The sequence below is a fragment of the Alosa pseudoharengus genome, unplaced genomic scaffold, assembly GCF_046254945.1.
Source record: "Alosa pseudoharengus isolate Yale_2024_CS ecotype anadromous, Long Island Sound unplaced genomic scaffold, YU_APseudo_1.1 YU_APseudo_1.1_scf_14, whole genome shotgun sequence".
NCBI classification, from domain to species: Eukaryota; Metazoa; Chordata; class Actinopteri; order Clupeiformes; family Clupeidae; genus Alosa; species Alosa pseudoharengus.
In genome coordinates this window covers 7,670,452-7,689,851 of record NW_027468609.1, presented here as the reverse complement: position 1 = coordinate 7,689,851, position 19,400 = coordinate 7,670,452, and the positions used below count along the sequence as shown (strand labels likewise).

The window sequence follows — 19,400 nt, the reverse complement described above, 5'->3', positions numbered from 1 at the left end:
GATAGACCTAACCAATCAGAGCAACGAAATAGCTTACCGTGAGGTGTAGGAAGAAAACACACAAACCATCCTTCTCCACAAATGCCTTAACATTGTTTTCTGGTCTTTTGTAAAAGTTAGTGTCAATAACTCCTACAACACTCATTAACGAAATCTAAGAGATAGGCCTATAGTAGGGTAGGCTATTAGGAAAAAACTGATAGCCTATATCCCCTCCGTTTTTAAAAATAATTCTGTTGAACACTGATATGCTACAAACATTTTAAACAAGCTGGGAAAAGCTGTCGCAAATCCCTCGAACAGGTGGTCAATCAGAGATTTCAAACGAACAAGGGAACATGTCGCAATGCAACAGCGCTGTTTTCCCTTGATGAAAGTGAAACCACGAGTTTTCCCACATCTCAACTTTGGCCAAAGTTTTCAGAAATAATTATTTTCCTTGATAAAACCTCATTAAATAATATGCATTTTCCATATGGGGTCTTAAAAGCCATGTATCTTTCTAGCCACAGCGTTTTTGTTTCAAACATAAGCCTAATCTAAGCGTGCTCAGATGACGTGATAGACCAGGCACCTGTCCATCATCGTAAAGCCCGATTTGATTGGTCCGCCTGATCTAGGGCGAGCATACTTGCTCTACAATGGAGCAATGCCAGACCGAACTTCCCGACCTCAAATGTTGTGGGCGGGACTAAGGTCGGAATAGCACCCAGGCTAACGAGTACCAATATTCGTCAAGAAAGTTTTTAATCACATTAAGATTTTCGCCATAGGCAGTAAAAGATTACACCATCTTTGTCAATAATTTTCGCTGAGAAAGTTTCAAACTATGACCATAACGGCCTTTCCACCAATCAGAGGCATCACTGTGGGATTGTTCAGGATTGTGGGTAATGAAGTACTTATCCAAGACATCGTATAAAAGACATTTATCTCAAAACAAGGTTAGTGCCCCATGAACTTTTGGCGTCTATATGAGCATATACAATCGCTTAGTACAGCCGTAGCTGGTTTTAAATCTACCAAGTGCAGTTACGTTTTTATGGCTTATACCCCAATTGTCAATGGAGAAATTGTATTGAATTCTTACTTCCGGCATCGGCTGTGGGCGGGACTGTGATGCTCTATTGGTTAGAGACTGGATTATTATGCCTGAATGAGAGTATAGTTCCATGTCAAATCAGCCAGTGACGTTTGATTTTCCGTTGGTCTTTCTAACTTGAGAGGAGACAAGTTTTAAATAGGAAAATTACCGGAACTTTTAAACGTGATGCTAGCAGGCGAGATGCTAATGATCTAATCCGATTCAATGATCTATACTAGGCTAGAGCTAAAAGTGGTATTAAACAGGCAAGGATTACGCCTTTGCTCAAGAAAAGTAAACTTAATCCAACTGATGTGAAGAACTACAGACCTGTCTCCCTTCTTCCGTTCTTGTTCTTAATGTAGTCTTACCAACTTTTTAAAACTGTTTACTCTTCATTTTAATCATTGTATTGTTATATTTTGTAAGTCCACAAAAGCGTCTGCAAAATTCCTAGCCTGGCGGGCCATCCTATATCATTGAAATGTATAGTCTGGAATCGACCCATTCACCTCGCTTAATCCAAGGGGCGGGCAGAGAATTGTTTTTCAAACTGCTTAGGCATGCAATAGGCCAGCGCTACGACCATATCCGTATCCGGTCGGCAAAACGGCAAATACATCCTTCTTCGAAAGTAATGATTTAAGTGCATTGTGTTGCTCAACTTTCAAAGAAAAGCACAAGTCCAACTCCTCCAAAGTTGACGCCAACGGCGATTCAAACAACCGCTCTTCGTTCGCCATAGCCACCTTCCTTGTTGTTCACCGTCGTAGGACTGTCATCATCCTGTTAAGCTCGCCTTAAGACTCTAACAAAATAGAGCGCTGTGATTGGATGACGTCCACGGCATCAGCCAATAGAAATTCTTATGGTTTGATACTAGACGTACAGGCTGAGCAAATTAATTTGCCGCCGCTAGGGTGTGTCTAGATTTCTAGGCTACAAAATTCCATGAACATAAACCTAAACTGTTAGGCTGGTTGCCAGACGAATTTAGGTCGGGAAGTTCGGTCTGGCATAGAGCATCACAGTCCTGCCCCTCCTCCGAAAGAGCTTAGTTTCCGGAAGTAAGTTTCCCATTCATTTCTCCCATTGACGTTTTGGAAAAATCTGTATCTAGAGTTTTAGAGTATGTCTTAGGCTAACCAGCTACGGCGTAACTCATAAACATACAACATATCATTTCGAGTGAAAAAACAAAGAGAAAATCCAAAAAAAGTCAAAGGTACATTAAGACTCATTTTCATTTCCGAGCAAAGGAACTACTCATCCCATAAACCACCGCTCCTCACTGAATAATTATAAGTATAAGTATATATACTCTTTTGATCCCGTGAGGGAAATTTGGTCTCTACATTTATCCCAATCCATGAATTAGTGAAACACACTCAGCACACAGTGAGGTGAAGCACACACTAATCCCGGCGCAGTGAGCTGCCTGCAACAACAGCGGCGCTCGGGGAGCAGTGAGGGGTTAGGTGCCTTACTCAAGGGCATTTCAGCCGTGCCTACTGGTCGGGGCTCGAACCGGCAACTCTCTGGTTACAAGTCCAAAGCGCTAACCAGTAGGCCACGGCTACCCCAATTTTTCTATTGCAAGGCACAACCGGCGCGAATTTTCCATTTGAACAACTTCCAACCGATGACAGCACGCAAACCTTCTCCTCCAAAGATTTTTATATAGTGAATGTGCAGTTATTTAGGAGTAATTGTGTAAATAATAGTGTTTTGATATTGAATTTTATATTTACCATTGTGTATTTTATATTGTGTGTGTGTGTGTGTGTGAGTGTGTGAAAGCGGTTAACAATAACGTTAGCAACATGGTGCAGTGCTTTGTATCTGACTGCCATCACTGCTCAGTCGGGCTAATGCATGGACCGGTGCATGGTCTGCTTTTGGACCACCATATTCAGTTTATTAACTTGCTTTGAATTATTACACAAAATGTTCATTAAATGTACAAAGAAGTATTTCTAGGTTAATGATTGATATGACTCATACAGTATGAAGGCTACAGTAGCCTAATGTTAACTAGCATTACCAACCTCACTGCAAAACTCACCACTACTTTGTAGGTCTTGTTCCTCATGCTGGCCCTTACAAGCTGCCCCTCGGACACACAACAGTCAATAATGTGACCCAATTTAAAGTGGTTTTCACCCCTTTGGGCACTCTTGTTCTCGTCCTTGAAACAGCGAAATATTGCCACGGGACCGCTAACCATTTTACTGCAGTGTCTAGCCGGTAGTAGCATTGAGCTTGGGCTATCAGCTAGTTCAAAAGTTTAAGTACTTAATGAGGATATACAGGGCTCTTTATGCCTCGACTAAGTTGATGTTGTCTATAAACAACAATTCATGTTCATAGAAACAACTAGGTCACTAAAACATAATACATTTCATACCTGTGTTGCAGCATGTAGGCTAATGTTAGCAGCATTATAATGACATTCTAATGAAAGGCTAATGATTAGCCTATTGGCTACCTGAAAAGGTGTTCTATTTCAGTGTTTCTCAAACTTTTTCAGACCAAGGACCACTTAACCAAAAAATAGAAACCTCACGGACCACCTACTGTAATAGGTATAGCTAAAAAAAAACAGTAGACCTACTTCAACAGTATATTACACAATAGGCATACTCACTGAACAACCTTGCTTATTGTCTTGGCACCTTGCTTATTGTGTCAGATGATTCATATGATTTAAACTGGCATAGGTTACATAGAGTGTTGCAGAACTGTTTGGATTTACATAGGCTACAAGTTGGTTCAATATTCCAAACAACTAGGCTAATTTATATTTTACCACGTCTGCCCACGGACCACTTGGGATAGCTTGCGGACCACCAGTGGTCCCCGGACCACACTTTGAGAAACACTGTTCTATTTGATGGTGTATAGACCTCTCCAGAATAAGTCCCGCCTGCTAACTTCCGTATCCATCCAACTTCTGGGCGTGGATTGTCTATGGGAAATAACATGGCGTTTTGAAAGACCGTACCTGTCAAACTCTGTAGGTGACAAAGTAGAAAAAGCTGCTGGGCAGATTAGCCTACACACTTCTGCCATCTAGTTTCCACTGGATTTTTTGATTGTAGGTGCCGTTTAAGTACTAAAAGACTCCGCCATCTTGGTCAGGGATTTTCGCTGAGAAAGTTTCAAACTTTACCATGGGATTGTTCAGGATTATGATATATGAGCATATACAATCGCTTAGTACAGCGGTAGGTGGTTTTAAGTTTACCATGATTAAATTTTTATGGCTTATACCCCAATTGTCAATGGAGAAATTCTATTGAATTCTTACTTCCGGAATCGGCTGTGGGCGGGACTGTGATGGTCTATTGCTCCGTTGTGGAGCAACTACGAACCAGAGTTGTTCGGACCAATCAAATCAGGCTTTACGATGATAGACAGGTGAGCAACAGCGCCTCGTCTGTCATGTCATCTGAGCACGCTTTTGATTTTGTGTGCAACAAAAACGCTGTGGCTAGAAGGAGACAAGTGGCTTCTAAGACCCCATATGGAAAAATGCATATTATTCCAATGAGGTTTTATCACTGAAAACGATTATTTCTAAAAATTTGCGACAGCCTTCCCCAGCTGTTTATAACATGTTTGTAGCATATCGGTGTTCAACTGAATTTAATTTTTAAAACGAAGGGGAAATATCCGTTTTTCCTAATAGCCTGCTACGTATCTCTTAGATTTCACTAACGAGTGTTGTAGGAGATATTGACGGCACAATAACTTTTACAAAAGACCAAACAATGTTAAGGCATTTGTGGAGAAGAAGGATGGTTTGTGTGTTCTTCCTCCATCCCCTGTATCGGTTGAAACACGCCCCATAATTACATCCCAATGAATGGAGCAGTATCAGACTCATATTCTGACTAGAATTAGAGTATGACAACGTCAGGCTAGTAAACTGTGGGTTCAGACAAAGATTATATAGACAAGAAGGAGATGTCCTGCTCACTCACGCATCACTTTTAAGAGAAGCCTAAATATCATATTGAACATGGACTATTCTCACTTATTGACCCTGATAATGGGGTATTTTGATAGTTCTTGAGACATGAATACATACTTATTATACAATGCCTGAACAAACCTCCCTCCATTGAGAGATGCTTACTCCATGCCAATTGTGAGATATGGTGAAGGGTATGTGATGATGTGAGGCTATTTTAATTCCAAAGGCCAAGGGAACTTTATCAGGATGCATATCCTGAATCCATGAAATGACTGGTCTTTAAAAAAGAATGCAGCTTCGCTGCTTGGCCTCCATATACTATAGCCTAACCATAGCTATAACCATGTAAAAAGAACATTTTGTATCAGTTATGTTTTGTTTGTTTGTGTGTGTTTAGGTGGTGATAGACGACATAGGAAATAAAGAGGTGTATGAGTTCCCCTTCGATAATGCCTGGTTTTCCCTCGACGACGGTGACGGCAAAATACAGAGGGACGCACTGGTGGGAGCAACAGGCCCGTCTACCGGTAAAACCATACACAAAAAACAATTAACAACAACAGTCCATTAAAATTGTAATTGTTTAAATTTTGATGCTTTATAGTAACTAGTGCTGTCAGTTAAACGCGTTATTAACGGCGTTAAAGGACACCTATTTTAACGGCGTCAATTTTTTTATCGTGAGATTAACGTTCATTTTGGTGTAACAAACTTTGTAGTTTTTTCACATGTTGTTGCAACAACTAGTAACGTTAGAACAACTACAACACCACACCGATCTAGCCAGACCGGAAACTAAACCATACGCGCTGACGAATGGAATGGAACAGAACGTTGTATGTGCTGCATACACGCCCCCTTTTAGGGGGAAGATGACTGATATAATGGAAATCTATGCTGCATCAAAGTGGAGAGCGAAACGTGCTTATAGTAAATAACAAACATGAATAAAAGGCACAACATAAGGTTGGTGTAAGTTATCTGTGTGTTTATGGGATTAATGTGACCATGTTCCTATGTTTTGCTCTCCCCAGTTTACTAACAGGAGTGTCACGAATGTATCGATAGGCACAGTCAAACTGCCCGTGGCTGACTAATTAAGTTCAGCAAGCTTAACTTTACATGTCATAACATCAACTAAACATAAGTCACACAATTCATTCTATCACTTGTAATATGAACGTAGCTATTTCCTACAACTAGGTGAGATAATTGGCTATGTTATACTGAAGTTCCACAGTTAGCTAGCTAGCAAAGTCGCCACAATATTCCGTACAGTCTGCCGCCTCTGGTTTGGCAAGCTAACCGTTTTGCATGGGATATTAGGCCTATGGTAAGTGTACATGCTAAATTTGTATAATACATGGGGTATTGCAAACGAATAAGGTTGGTAATGTACATCGTTTCGACATGAGTAAGTTACATAAACACAATTCTTCATAACTGCCGTGTTAGTAAAATGATTGAATGTCCTGTGAATTAATAACTAGATGTAACGTCAACGTGTGATTACTAGCTGTCTTTCAGTGGTATAATGTTAATGTGTTTTCCGCTAAAATGGGGCGTGATGCAGATCAAATGTATCTTTATGATGATGCGCCGTTAGTAGGCTACGTAAAGGCATGCTGCACACACTTGGTTGGGCCAGAGAATGTCTAATAAGGGGAGAACCTTCACTCTCGGAACTCTTCCGGTGTGGTACTGCATCTAGGGGCGATCGCGGGCGAGTCCAGAATGAATGGAGGTATATGGAGCTGTACCCCTCAAAATCCACTTTTCCCGGGATATAATTTTTTTTCAAGTAATTTGAATATTGTATTCGAAAGGGGAGACAAAGACAATACACTTGGTTGAGTATTATATTTTTTAAAGTCACTTAATTGTTCTAAAAAGCCTTTCAAACGTGTCAATGATGTCATTCATTAGCATGATCATAGCATAGCATAGCATCAATGCTAGCGTGTTATGGGCAACAACGACCCAACCTGTAAGAAAACGAAAGGACATGACTCCCGGATTATTTCACTTTTGATTGATAATCCATATCCATTTTGCGAAAAATAAAATAAAATCTGAGGGTTTCAGTTGTTAAATAGGTGAAAACAATATATGTAGCCATGTAGCTCCATAGGACCCCATGTGTTTTGGACTCGCCCGCGATCGCCATCTAGGTGAACTCTATAGGAACAAAATTCCTCTTTGGCTGCTACTATTTGCGATGCACTCTGCTTTTGACATTCATTTACATTAGATTCCATTCTTTTCAATACAACTCACACCAGCATCGCACTTTGCAGCCGTGCAAATCACGATTCAGTTATATTTGGTCGCTGCTCCATAAAATCCATTCATCCAGTGTTTGCCTGTTAAAAATTTCGGTGTTGATGTGTGTGGCAAGTGACAGTGCACCATAGACTGTAGGCCTATAAAATGGCAATGCACTCATGTTGAAAAGTTCCTTATTTTCAACTGAACTCAAAGATAATGAATATAGTATGAATATAATATTTTCTGTTTGTTATGCCGTTTATAATGTGTGTAGGCCTACATTTTGTGCATGCACTTCTGCAGTAGCATTTATTTCAGTTTATATCAGCTATATTTCTGAAGAATATATTGTGTTGCCTCAGGTCTGCTGCACATCTTTTGAAATTTGATTTGAAATAATCAAATAGACCTATGTCTTAAAGTTCAGTTAATAAAGTAACTTGCTTTGCTTTCATTTGAATCCCAATCAAGATAAACAATAATTGCTTTATTGTTAATATGGACTCCTGGAAAGTTCAGAAATGCAAAATAATAGAATTTTAATCATATGATAAAATATGTGATTAATCGTGATTAACTATAGCGATTAATTGTGATTAAAAAAAATTACATAGTCCTAATTCGCAAGTCCCTCCACTCGGCAGCCATATTGTAATGCGTTTTTGGCACTTATCTACTGTATAGCGTGGGAGTGATGGCAAAAACCTCCCTTCCTATCAACCGCCGTATCCATCAAACGTCATGTCAAACGCCTACCAGCACGTTTATTGATTTGTCATGCAACGACAAATTTATAGACTACCCTGGAGGTTTTGTATGTATGTGGTGCATTTTGTGTGTTTGTTTGTCTTTAATCATAATTTTCTATTATCTTAGATTTTAGTTTCACATTATGTTGCAAGCAACGCTTAACATGATAGGGCAAACTCTAGGGCCTCATCACCTGACAAAACACAGAGTAGCCCTTCTGCCACCATTCAGCCACGCCCTCCAGCTTTAGATACCTAAAATAAAAATATATAAATTAAAAAGAAAAAAAAAATCTGCACATCAGCATATTATATCAGATGAAAATGCAAGGTAACAAGGGTCCATTTGGTCAAGAATACATCTGCTTTCAGTTTTAATAATGCAGTCATATATTCCATATTCCATAAACATCTTGAATTTTTTTCCTCCATTGTGTTATTGTGGGAGGGTGTGGCTCCAGCCAAGAGGCTGTTATTACTTTATTTGCTATCAGAAGGAGGACTCCTACCCCTGATATAGAGTATGATGGTTCTAACGGAACATCCACAGACAAAGCCTGCATTTTTTAAATACTGTAACTTTACCATCGCAAGAGCAATTACTCACCTTTTTGTAGAACACTATCAATGAATTTCCCCTAGGGATCAATAAAGTATCTATCTATCTATCTATCAAGAGACCTGAACTGCCTAAAACGTGTTGGCTGGTTAATGGCCCTATTGGCCTCCAACAAAACGGATTACACACTCCCTGAGATGTTTTTATTTCAGTTATCAATATAACTAGAGAGAGAAAGAGACAGGAGGCACCTGAGAGATGCATACATGGCTTGGTTATAAAAAATGACATTATAATGCAAAATGAACCCCTTCAACTGACCAAAGTAACTGTATTTTGAATACCACCCTTATATTAGCTTGGGTGAACCTGCAGGTCTATCTGGAGACCATCCCGTTGAAGCTGAGTTCCGAATTCCCAAAAAGTCAGGAACCAATCCCAACTGCTTGTTCGGCAGGGCGCAAGTACAGTTAGCAGTGATGTTCAACCCAACCAATGGCTGAGCAGTGTTATGTGTAATATGGTCATGTAGGCTATTTCCTTTGGAATTGAGTAAACTGCATTTGAAGCCTTTGTTTATGAGAAAGATGTTAGAGTTTAATTTATGGGTTTATGTTTGATTTCATTGTGATAGTTATGCCCCTTGGAAATCGGAAGTAAACCAGGGCTCCTCCGACCCATTCTTAATCTCAACTGAGTGTTGGTGTTAGCACGGTTACATTTAAATTGGAGCTGTACCTAAATACAGTTACTCATATTTTATATTCTAAATAACTATTTCCATTACATGTACTACATTACTCCCAACACAGACTGTATTAGTAGGCCTTCTTATCTTCCACAGCTACAAATACTGTAGTGGTGTTAGTTTTATGACATTGGTTATGATGGCACAAAGTAAAAAGAAAAGATAATCTACTGTATGTCATCATGATTACTTGTAATCACAAAGCCAAACTACTGACTTTAGTATGAATTCAGCTGTATAAAGTAATTTGTGATTACTACCTTGTTTTCTGTTGTCATGACAGACAGATCCTTTGATACGAATCAGATTTTTTTATACTGTATGTGTACAATGTGTTTACATACACTTTGTAAATAATCAGACCATAACAAGTAAGTTGGTTGTGTGTCACTTTATTGTAAATGCACTGAGAATATGCCGCTGATCCTTTCAAGATCCACGGCTCTTGCTCCTAAACCATGGCGAGAGCATTGCCTCCAGCATCTGCCTGTCCTGTTCATCCTCCTCAGTCTCGTCCTCATACGCTCTAAATCCAAACGTGCTCTGGCTCCTTGGTCGGGTCAGCCTGTTATTTGGCCGTCTTGGTGGGCGGGGTCCAGCTGGAGGGCGTGGCTGAATGGTGGCAGAAAAGCTACTCTCTGTTTTGGCAGGTGATGAGGCCTTAGAGTTTGAGGGCGAGCACTCGTCCACCTCTGTGATGAACAGCAGAGTGGGGGACTGGGACACCCGCCTGCTGCCCGGCAGCTTTGCCTTGAACCTACTGCGCTGCAGCAGAAGGGACCTCTCGCTGTGCTTTCCTGCCCTTCTGCGCTCCCGGATCTCCTCCGGCTTGCTGCGGGATGTGGCTCTGGGTACCATCCTGGTCGCCACCGAGTCACCAAAACTGCACGTAGCCGCTTCAACCATTTTCTTGGTCAGTGTGTGTTGACCAATGGTCTTTCTAACTGGTATTTTGGAGGGAGGCTGGGGCTTCCTGGTGCCGACATCCTGGTTTGAGGCAGGTGGGAATGGAGTCTTTTTGGTCTGAGCTTCCTTCCCGTTGTTAATCAGCTCAGTGGACGGCTCGACTGCCTTCTGGGACCCTTTTACCAGAGGGACATCTTTCTTCTTGAGGTCTTTCTTCACACAAGTAGCCACAATGCCAAGATCCTCAGCAATCTTTGCATCTGGTGTCTTGCCATCAGCAGAGACATCAGCAATGACCTCTACATTTAGGACCTGTAGTGCATTGGCGGAAACTTCAGCCATTTTTTTGTTCAGTGTGCGTTGACCAATTGTTTTTCTAACCGGCAGTTTGGAGGGAGGCTGGGGCTTCCTGGTGCCGACATCCTGGCTTGAGGGAGGTGGGAATGGAGTCTTTTTGGTCTGAGCTTCCTTCTCGTTGTTAATCAGGTCAGTGGACTGCTGGACCGCCTTCTGGGACCCTTTTACCAGTGGGACATCTTTCTTCTTGAGGTCTTTAAGAGGAGTCACCTCCCTGCTGCTCACCGTGGAGGCTGTCTTAATGGATTCTTCCACAAGCAGGGGAGACAGTGTTTGGAGATGTCCATCAGAAACGTCTTCAATATCGTTGTTAAGCAGGGGCAGCTTGCAGCAGTGGACAGCTGCATCGGCTTTCTTGTCATTGTTAATCAGCTCAGTGGTGGACTGCTGGACCGCCTTCCGGGACCCTTTCACCGGAGGTACATCTTTCTTCTTGATATTCTTCAGAGAGGATGCTGCCATGTTGGATTCTTCCACAAGAAGGGGAAACACCTTTTGGCGATGTCCATCAGAAGCAACCCCCATATTGTAGTTATTTGTAACAGCAGACACCATCTTGATGTTCTCATCAGCGTGAGTCGCAGGATATTCAGGGCTGAGGAAGTTGAGGGTATGGGGAAGTGGGGGCAGTTTGCAGCAGTGGACAGCTGCATTGGTCTTCCGTGGAAGAGCATTGGTCAGCATTGGTCCAGGCTGTCTGCGCGTTGGCAACAGGGGGCACCTGGTGGGCTCTTCCAGGCCAGCCACATGTGAGCGCCCAGCAGATTCTTGCATCACTACCCTGTGACTGAACTTTTTGTCACTTAAGACCTTCATCTCAGGGATGGAGGATCTTCTCTTTTGCCGGGGCAAGAGCCTACCTCCAGTCGGTCTGCCAGTAGGTGGCCTACCGTTATTCATATTGTAGAAGGCCTAAAAAGCAGGAATTCCACAGAAATAATTAATGTAGGCCTGTAGGGCACATGGAATCAGGACATATTCAAATTAGCTTACCTAACTGCTACTTCAGTAATGCTTTTTTTTCCATAAGGACTTACCTTTTTTCTCTGTGAAGAGTTGCTTTGGGAAAAGTGTTTAACAAGATCAAAGACCATTCAGTCTTTGGCTTTGAAATCTGACCAAATATCTCCTGCGCATTTAAAATCATGTGTTCCCCAATGATTATAGAAGTTTGTGTTTACTGTCAATCAGGTATGGCAATTTATACTCACAAGTCCATTGTGACGTAATAGCTTGGCCACCTAGCTACGACGCCATTACGTCATAATTTCATTCACGAAGAGGGTTTCAACGATGTTGATAAACTGAGAAAATACCCATGATAATATGATAGCAATGTCATATGAAATTGAAACAATAAAACGAAATGTCCACTCTGTGGCGCTGCAGACCTAAAAAATCTAAAGAAAAAAACCTTCTAAAAACAGATCTATGAAAAGTCGTGAAAATTAGGAATCAAGATCACAGCTAGCCTACTTCCAAGAGGTTGCAGCCCTCTTGAGGTCATCCGGATGGTTATCTATTCGTAGCACTTTGTTCCCTTCACACTAATTCCCCTTATTTGTACAGAAATTCAATCTTGGACATTCGTTTCTCCAAATGGTCTATCGTTTTGGATTTGTGCAATCCCCCATTTTATTATTCAGTAGCCTACCTCCAGGAATGCGATTTTGCTCGCAACAATTAACACAAATTCAGCAAATCCCCGCGAATTCTGGGCGACCTCGCAATTTTGTCCAACACAACTTTTTCGCAAATTTGACCAATCATTGTAGTTTCCCCGTGAAATTTCACCTACCACAACAGTCCCTCGCGCAGAATATTGAGCCAGATGCCACACTTACTTCTGCAGACATCAAAGACATGCCCTATAACTTGTTCGTTCCTCTGCAGTTTTGATTATTATAGAAGGCTAACGTTAATGATCTGCTTACTTGCATCTCTCAACCTGGTGTTGCTAACCTACAGGCTATGAAAGTAAGTTAATTAAGGCCTACTTGGTTTACTGACATTTGAGTAGCCTAGGCTATGCAACCCATTGGCAAACGTTTAACGTTACATCTGGAGATGTCCTTTTAGCTTGTGTCATGTTTGCTAGCTTGTGGGCTTAGTTTGAGTAGCCTAGTGCTACCAAAATCATAGAAATTAATAAAATTGCAAGACATTTACCTCTTCTATGATCCAATAATGATTTCATTCGAGTTTGAACATTTATTTTAACTAATGACATAGAAGACATCCCCAATTGCAACCACATAACGTAATACACTATGCAAAAAGTTGTTTACACTTCTAGCCGAACACATTGAGATACAAGCCTACCCCACTCAGAAATGTAATTAGGCTACTCTCACGTCCTTAAAGTGGCAGGCATTTACACACCACCAATGTAATGACATTAAAGAGAAGTGTAGATAAATAGTTTAAATCAATATGAAATTACTAGATACTTACTTAGCTATTAGTAATGATGCAGGTCACAGACTATGAATTATTCAAAAGATATGAACTTAATATGAATTACAAAATATATGAATGTATTGAAATATATGACATGATGCCAACTCTTTAGGGGACTGTCTTTTTCGGACAGTTCTACGAAAGGTTATACTACTTTGTGAATTACCCCAGTCAAAGCATTTACACAAGTGGGCCTACTTTGATTTTCTGTAATCCTTACTATTTACCTTTACTTATCCTTTTTTAATAAGCATCAAGATGATCAGTGTGATTTTGGTCTTACTAACCTTAATTGCCCTCAATTTTTTTAAAAATCTATTTTTATATAAAAAAAAACTATTTTTGCAATTTTCACTTCCTCCCGCAATTTCTCAGCCACAAACAGCTAAAGATACCGCAACTTCCATCGCAATTTTTTAGAGAAGGTGTCGCAAAATCAGGCATTTTAGGTCGCAACAATCTCAAAAAATATTTAAAAAATCCTGGAGGGAAGGATTATTGTGCAGTCACCACAGCTTATTCCTAGACTGTGTAGGCTACCACCTGTAGCCTTCTCAATATGTCTAACTGTTCAGAAAATTACTTAACATTTTATATATAGGTAGGTAGGTAACCTGTAGGCTAGGTTACGTGAGTGTCATGCATATTATGTCCAAAATACAGCATTTCTGCAGTAGGCTAAAGTGAAGTAGGCTACTACTGCAATGCAGTTTTTTCACATCCAAACATTGCATTTCCAGCATATGAATAGCAAACAATGGGCCTCCAAAACTGCAGTGTTGGCAACTGAAGTATTACAGTTATTAGTTGTAAATGCACATCAAGCACTATTCTGACTAGGCCTACTGCTTGGAGAGGTTTGTTAAGCAAGGGCTTCTAGTGTAAGACAGGTAAAGCACCCTTTTAGCCTATAGGCCTACCTTAGTAAATACACCTATGTGGATAAAAGTATTGGGACATTTACATTAAGTATAGATACTCTTTTGATCCCGTGAGGGAAATTTGGTCTCTGCATTTATCCCAATCCGTGAATTAGTGAAACACACACAGCACACACTAATCCCGGTGCAGTGAGCTGCCTGCATCAACAGCGGCGCTCGGGGAGCAGTGAGGGGTTAGGTGCCTTACTCAAGGGCACTTCAGCCGTGCCTACTGATTGGGGTTCGAACCGGCAACCCTCCGGTTACAGGTCCGAAGTGCTAACCAGTAGGCCACGGCTACTAAGGATTGATTGATAGGTTATTGGTTATATGGTTAAATGTCAAATTGGATGGATACCTCTCCTTCCCACCGGTGGAGGATGCTGTAGCGGGCTACCTGTCCCCATCGTCACCCACTGTACCCCGTTGGGAAGACACCAAGCCGCCCTGGCAGAGATGGGCTACCTGGCGGCTGGGCAAGCAGCATGCTCCATCAACACAGCGGCACTGCTGCAGAGATACCAGGCAAAACTGCTCACTGAGCTGTCATCTGCCCTGGGCGACGACAGTGAAGTGGTGGTGGAGCTGCGCAGGGCAACGGACCTCTCTCTCCGCCTCACCCGCTCCTCCTCACAGGCTGTGGGGCGCGCAATGGCAGCATCAGTGGCGACACAGCGCTTGCTGTGGCTCTCACTGGCTCAGCTCTCAGGGCGGGAGAAGACCCCACTCCCTGATGACCCAGTGAGTGTGGATGGGGTGTTTGGGGACACAGTCGGGATGATGACCCAGTGAGTGTGGATGGGGTGTTTGGGGACACAGTCGGGATGATGACCCAGTGAGTGTGGATGGGGTGTTTGGGGACACAGTCGGGATGATGACTGCGAAGTTTGAGGCAGAACAGAAAAGCTGTGTGGCTTTTCAAACCTGGATGCCACGCAGCAGCAAGGCCGAACCCCGTGGCTCAGCAACAGGGCCGACAGCGACAGGGGGCATGAAAAGGGGAAGTGGATTTCGCTCTCCAACCCCACCAGCGAAGTTCCATGCACGCAGGGGGTGGCAGATGCATCCCTTCAGACCGCCTGCACTGCCGCACTATGAATAGGCCTGAAGAGAGGGGCGGGGAGGAGGAATCCCCACCGCGAAAAAAGACAGCTTGTTGCTCACATGCAAAAAACCATGTCAAGCACGTTGTGCCAGTCTTCACAAGCACTACACACTCATGTTCAAAACACTGTCCCTGTTGGCGCAGAAATAAACCATGTTTGTGCAATGTCCCCCTGTAGTAGTAGTAGTTCAGCATCCAGTCACACATGTTTATCTAAACAATGTGAGGAGCTGCCCTCTGATCACAACCCCCTCCCCCCAAACTGGGGTGGGGATGAGGTTGAAAACAGACATATTGGCCATGAGCGGGGTAGCCCCCGACCAAATATTCAGTGCAAAGCCCAACCTAGCTAACCTGACTCTCGCCAGAAGAATTTCGTTCCGCCTAGCTTCACTCACATCCGTCTGGGATCGCTTCCGTTGAGAGTGATTTGGGTACCAGTTTTATGGTAGAGCCAATCAGGACGCAGGGCGGGAGTTTCATAGATGTGACGTAGCGGAGAAGCGACTGTGAGACTCTTTGGTGAGACTGTTTTGATTCAGACAACAATGGCGGCTTGCATCATCGTCACGGGTTGGCTTCGATGTGAGTTGTCGAGTGTAGCACGTCAATAAAGATGACGGACAAGTGGCTTATCCAATCATATGCAAGGATTTTTGATAAGGCCCAGCCTTCTGAAACACCTCTCCAATGAAGTGATCCCAGATGGATGAGGTAGACTCCCTCTTGCTAAAAGATGCGATTCAAGTAGTCCCACAGGGGGAAGAGAATGCAGGTTTTTACAGCTTTTACAGGCTTTCGGCCAATCTTAGACTTAAGAGTGCTGAATAAATCCCTCATGAAAAGAAAATTCTGCATGCTGACCAACCGCCAACTCTTTCAATTCATAAAGCCAAACGATTGGTTTGTGACACTAGACCTGTTGGAGGCCTACAGTGGATACTACAATCAATTGGCCGGCTTCACACGTGATTCTAACCTGACCTCACGTGTGAATCACGCAGCTTTTATTTATATTTCCTCAGTGAAGCTGCAATGACCCAAACAACCATCAGCCTAATTTTGAGTCAGGTTGGAGCTGCTCCAAACAACACGCAGTCTGGCGATAAAACTTGTTATTGTTTATGAAGGTGTCTTTTTTTATTTTATGAAGAGGCATCTGGCTGTTTTGTTTATGTTTGTTTTGCTTAAAAGGGTTTAGCTCATGAGGTCACGACAGGGACGTTGGAAGTATTTTCTGAGAGGGGGTGCGGATGATGTGAGCGGGTCCAGGGGTTTCTCCCCAGGAAAAAATAAATACATTTTGACTGCTAAAAACACCATTTTAACACAGTTTTCGGAGGGACAGAAATGCCAACAGAGAAAGCAGTGCCCGTCTTCTGTCTGAACATTGCCTACCTGCAATATCATTTCACTGCTTGACACTACCCCACATGGAGAAATGTCGCAGGTTAACAATGGAGAGAACCTTTCAGAAATTTTTTTATTGTGTATTGGCAGAACACCCACTGTCAGCTGTGGTTTTCTCTAGGGGGCGACGATCCCCCGCTGGGCGTGGACGCATTAGGTCACCCATGGCCAGACATGCGTCTTAATGCCTTCCCACCAGTGCCTCTCGTTCCACATGTGCTGAACAAGGTTGTGGAGGAGAGGAGAGACCTGTTGCTGATAGCACCCTTCTGGCCCAGCAAGCCGTGGGTTGCAGATTTGAACAGGATGTCTCTTATTCCACATGTGCTGAACAAGGTTGTGGAGGAGAGGAGAGAACTGTTGCTGATAGCACCCTTCTGGCCCAGCAAGCCGTGGGTTGCAGATTTGAACAGGATGTCGGTGCAGCCGCCCTGAGAGCTGCCTCTCAGGAGGGACCTCCTGTCACAGGCGAACGGGACTGTGTGGCACCCCCGTCCAGAACTGTGGCAGCTCAGAGCCTGGCACCTGAACGGGGCAGGTTGCTAGCCTCAGGTCTGTCAGACGCAGTGGTCAATACACAAAAGTGTGAGAGCACCTTCAACCCGCTCTCTTTATACTGTAAAGTGGCGTTTATTTGAGCGGTGGTGTGCCCCACGGGGGCATGACCCCACCACATCGGCATTGGGTGTCATATTAGAATTTTTACAGCAGATGTTCAATGAGGGCAAAGCCGCTTCGACCCTTAAGGTTTATCTGGCGGCCATTTCCGCATGTCACATGGGCATTGATGGAAAAACTCCGGGGAGCCATCCGTTAGCATCACGCTTTATGGCTGGTGTGAGGCGCCTTAGGTTGCCTCATGAATCTCTGGTGCCCATGTGGGATCTGTTGGTGGTCTTGTGTGCGCTTACAGGGCCTCCCTTTGAGCCCCTGGGAGAAGTGGACATAAAATGTGTTTCATTAAAAGCAGCGCTCCTACTGGCGCTGGTGTCAGCAAAGCGTGTGAGTGACATGCAAACTTTAACTTTGTCTTTCAGCCCTTCATGTCTTCAGTTCTCTGTGGATGGAGATAGGGTGATTTTGCGCCCCAATGCTGCTTATACACTCAAGGTGATCACGACTCCTTTCTGTAATCAGGGGATTGAGCTTTCAGCTTTCTTACCGCCCCCCTTTGCAACAGCAGAAGATGAGCAGATGAATAAACCCAGTGCGTGCCATCCGGTTTTATATGGAGCGCACAAAGAGGTTCAAACCAGGGAGTCAGGATTTGGAGGGTTAGCATCAGCCAATTAGCATGGCATTTGGCCGTCGACATTTTTGAAAAAATGGTGGTACATGGTTGCAATTTCCGGCACCAGTTTTTACATGCTGATTGGTAGATGATAGGCTCATGCACGAGTGTAGTGTTGGGCACGAGCGTCCTCGCGCGTCCATGTTGGTTAAGCATATTTCTGGAAGACGACAAATAAAACGACTGCCTACTTGGATTAAGCTACTGATACTTGACTTAATGCCTACATGGTTTAGGCTGTATTATACCAGACTTAAACTAGAAATGCAATGCCAGAGGAATTACACTAGTGGATGGAAAGCTGCTGAGTTAATGTTGGTGGGGAGATTCCTGAAAAAACATTGAATCACTTAATCTTTGAGTTCATAAATCCTTGTACCAAAAAACCTTGTGTGTCAGGCGTTCTTGAGATATCACACTCAAGGTGGGTTTGACCATGACATTTGACTTCATCATTGAGTCCATACAAATGTTCACACCAAATTTGAAGCATACATCAAGCTGTTCTGAAGTATGATATTAACCTAGCAACCAGCATAGCAACCACCATAACTACCCTAGCAACAGCCTAGCAACCACCTCAAGTACCCTAGCAACAACCTAGCAACCACTTCCACAATGACAACCTAGCAACCAACATAGCAACCAACATGACTACTCTAGCAACTTTCTAGCAACCACATCAAGTACCCTAGCAACAGCCTAGCAACCTAGCTAAGTAACATGGTTAACATAGTTATTGTTAACATAGTTAGCATTGTTAACATAACTGCTAGCAAACATTAGCTGAGTTAGCTAAGTAACATGGTAAGCATAGTTAGCATTGTTAGCATAACTGCTGATAAACATTATTTAAGTTAGCTAAGTAACATGGTTAACATTGTTAGCATGCTAGCAAACAGTAGCTAAGTTAGCTAAGTAACATGGTTAATATATTTAACATTGCTAACATTGTTAACATTGTTAATATAAGTAGTAGCAAACATTAGCTAAGTTATCTGTTTTGCATTTTAATGCACTGGTAATTCCTTGGATTTCTAGTTCTTAGTTATTATTGAAATCTCTCTTAAAGTGATCCCCAAATATATTGTCCTTCATGTTGGTATTGTTATAGAGTGCAATAAAGATGTTGCCAATCATTATAAGTAGAACAATCCTTAAAACTGTTTTTGTTATAGTTATAGTGTTAAAGCCTTTACTCTTTCTATGTTCACATATATCTCTATGTAGGGGTCATCTATAACGTGCAGGTGATGACAGGTGACGTTCGTGGGGCAGGGACCAACTCCAAAATCCACCTGGTGATGTATGGGAAAAAGGGATTGACTAATAGTGGCAAAGTGTTCTTGGAGGGGGGCACATTTGAGCGTTCTCAGATCGACATCTTCAATGTGGAGATTTGTACGCTGCTCAGCCCCCTCAGCAGGGTGACCATCGGACACGACAACGTCGGGGTCAGCTGTGGCTGGCACTGCGAAAAGGTGTGTGAATATGAATTTGATTGTGTGTGTGTGTGTGTGTGTTTGAGGTTGGCAGGGTATTGTTGTTTCTGCGAGTGACTCTC

At 42.8% G+C, this 19,400-nt stretch overlaps 1 protein-coding gene across 1 annotated transcript in view; it reads left to right on the top strand.

Annotated features, from left to right (window-relative positions):
- Positions 1-19,400, top strand: part of LOC143122366 (lipoxygenase homology domain-containing protein 1-like) — a 59,830-nt gene that overhangs the window by 16,670 nt on the left and 23,760 nt on the right. Inside the window, exons 7-8 of the mRNA XM_076283174.1 lie at positions 5,461-5,590; positions 19,067-19,317. Coding sequence (XP_076139289.1) covers positions 5,461-5,590; positions 19,067-19,317 — 381 coding nt within the window. The remainder of the gene's footprint in view (positions 1-5,460; positions 5,591-19,066; positions 19,318-19,400) is intronic.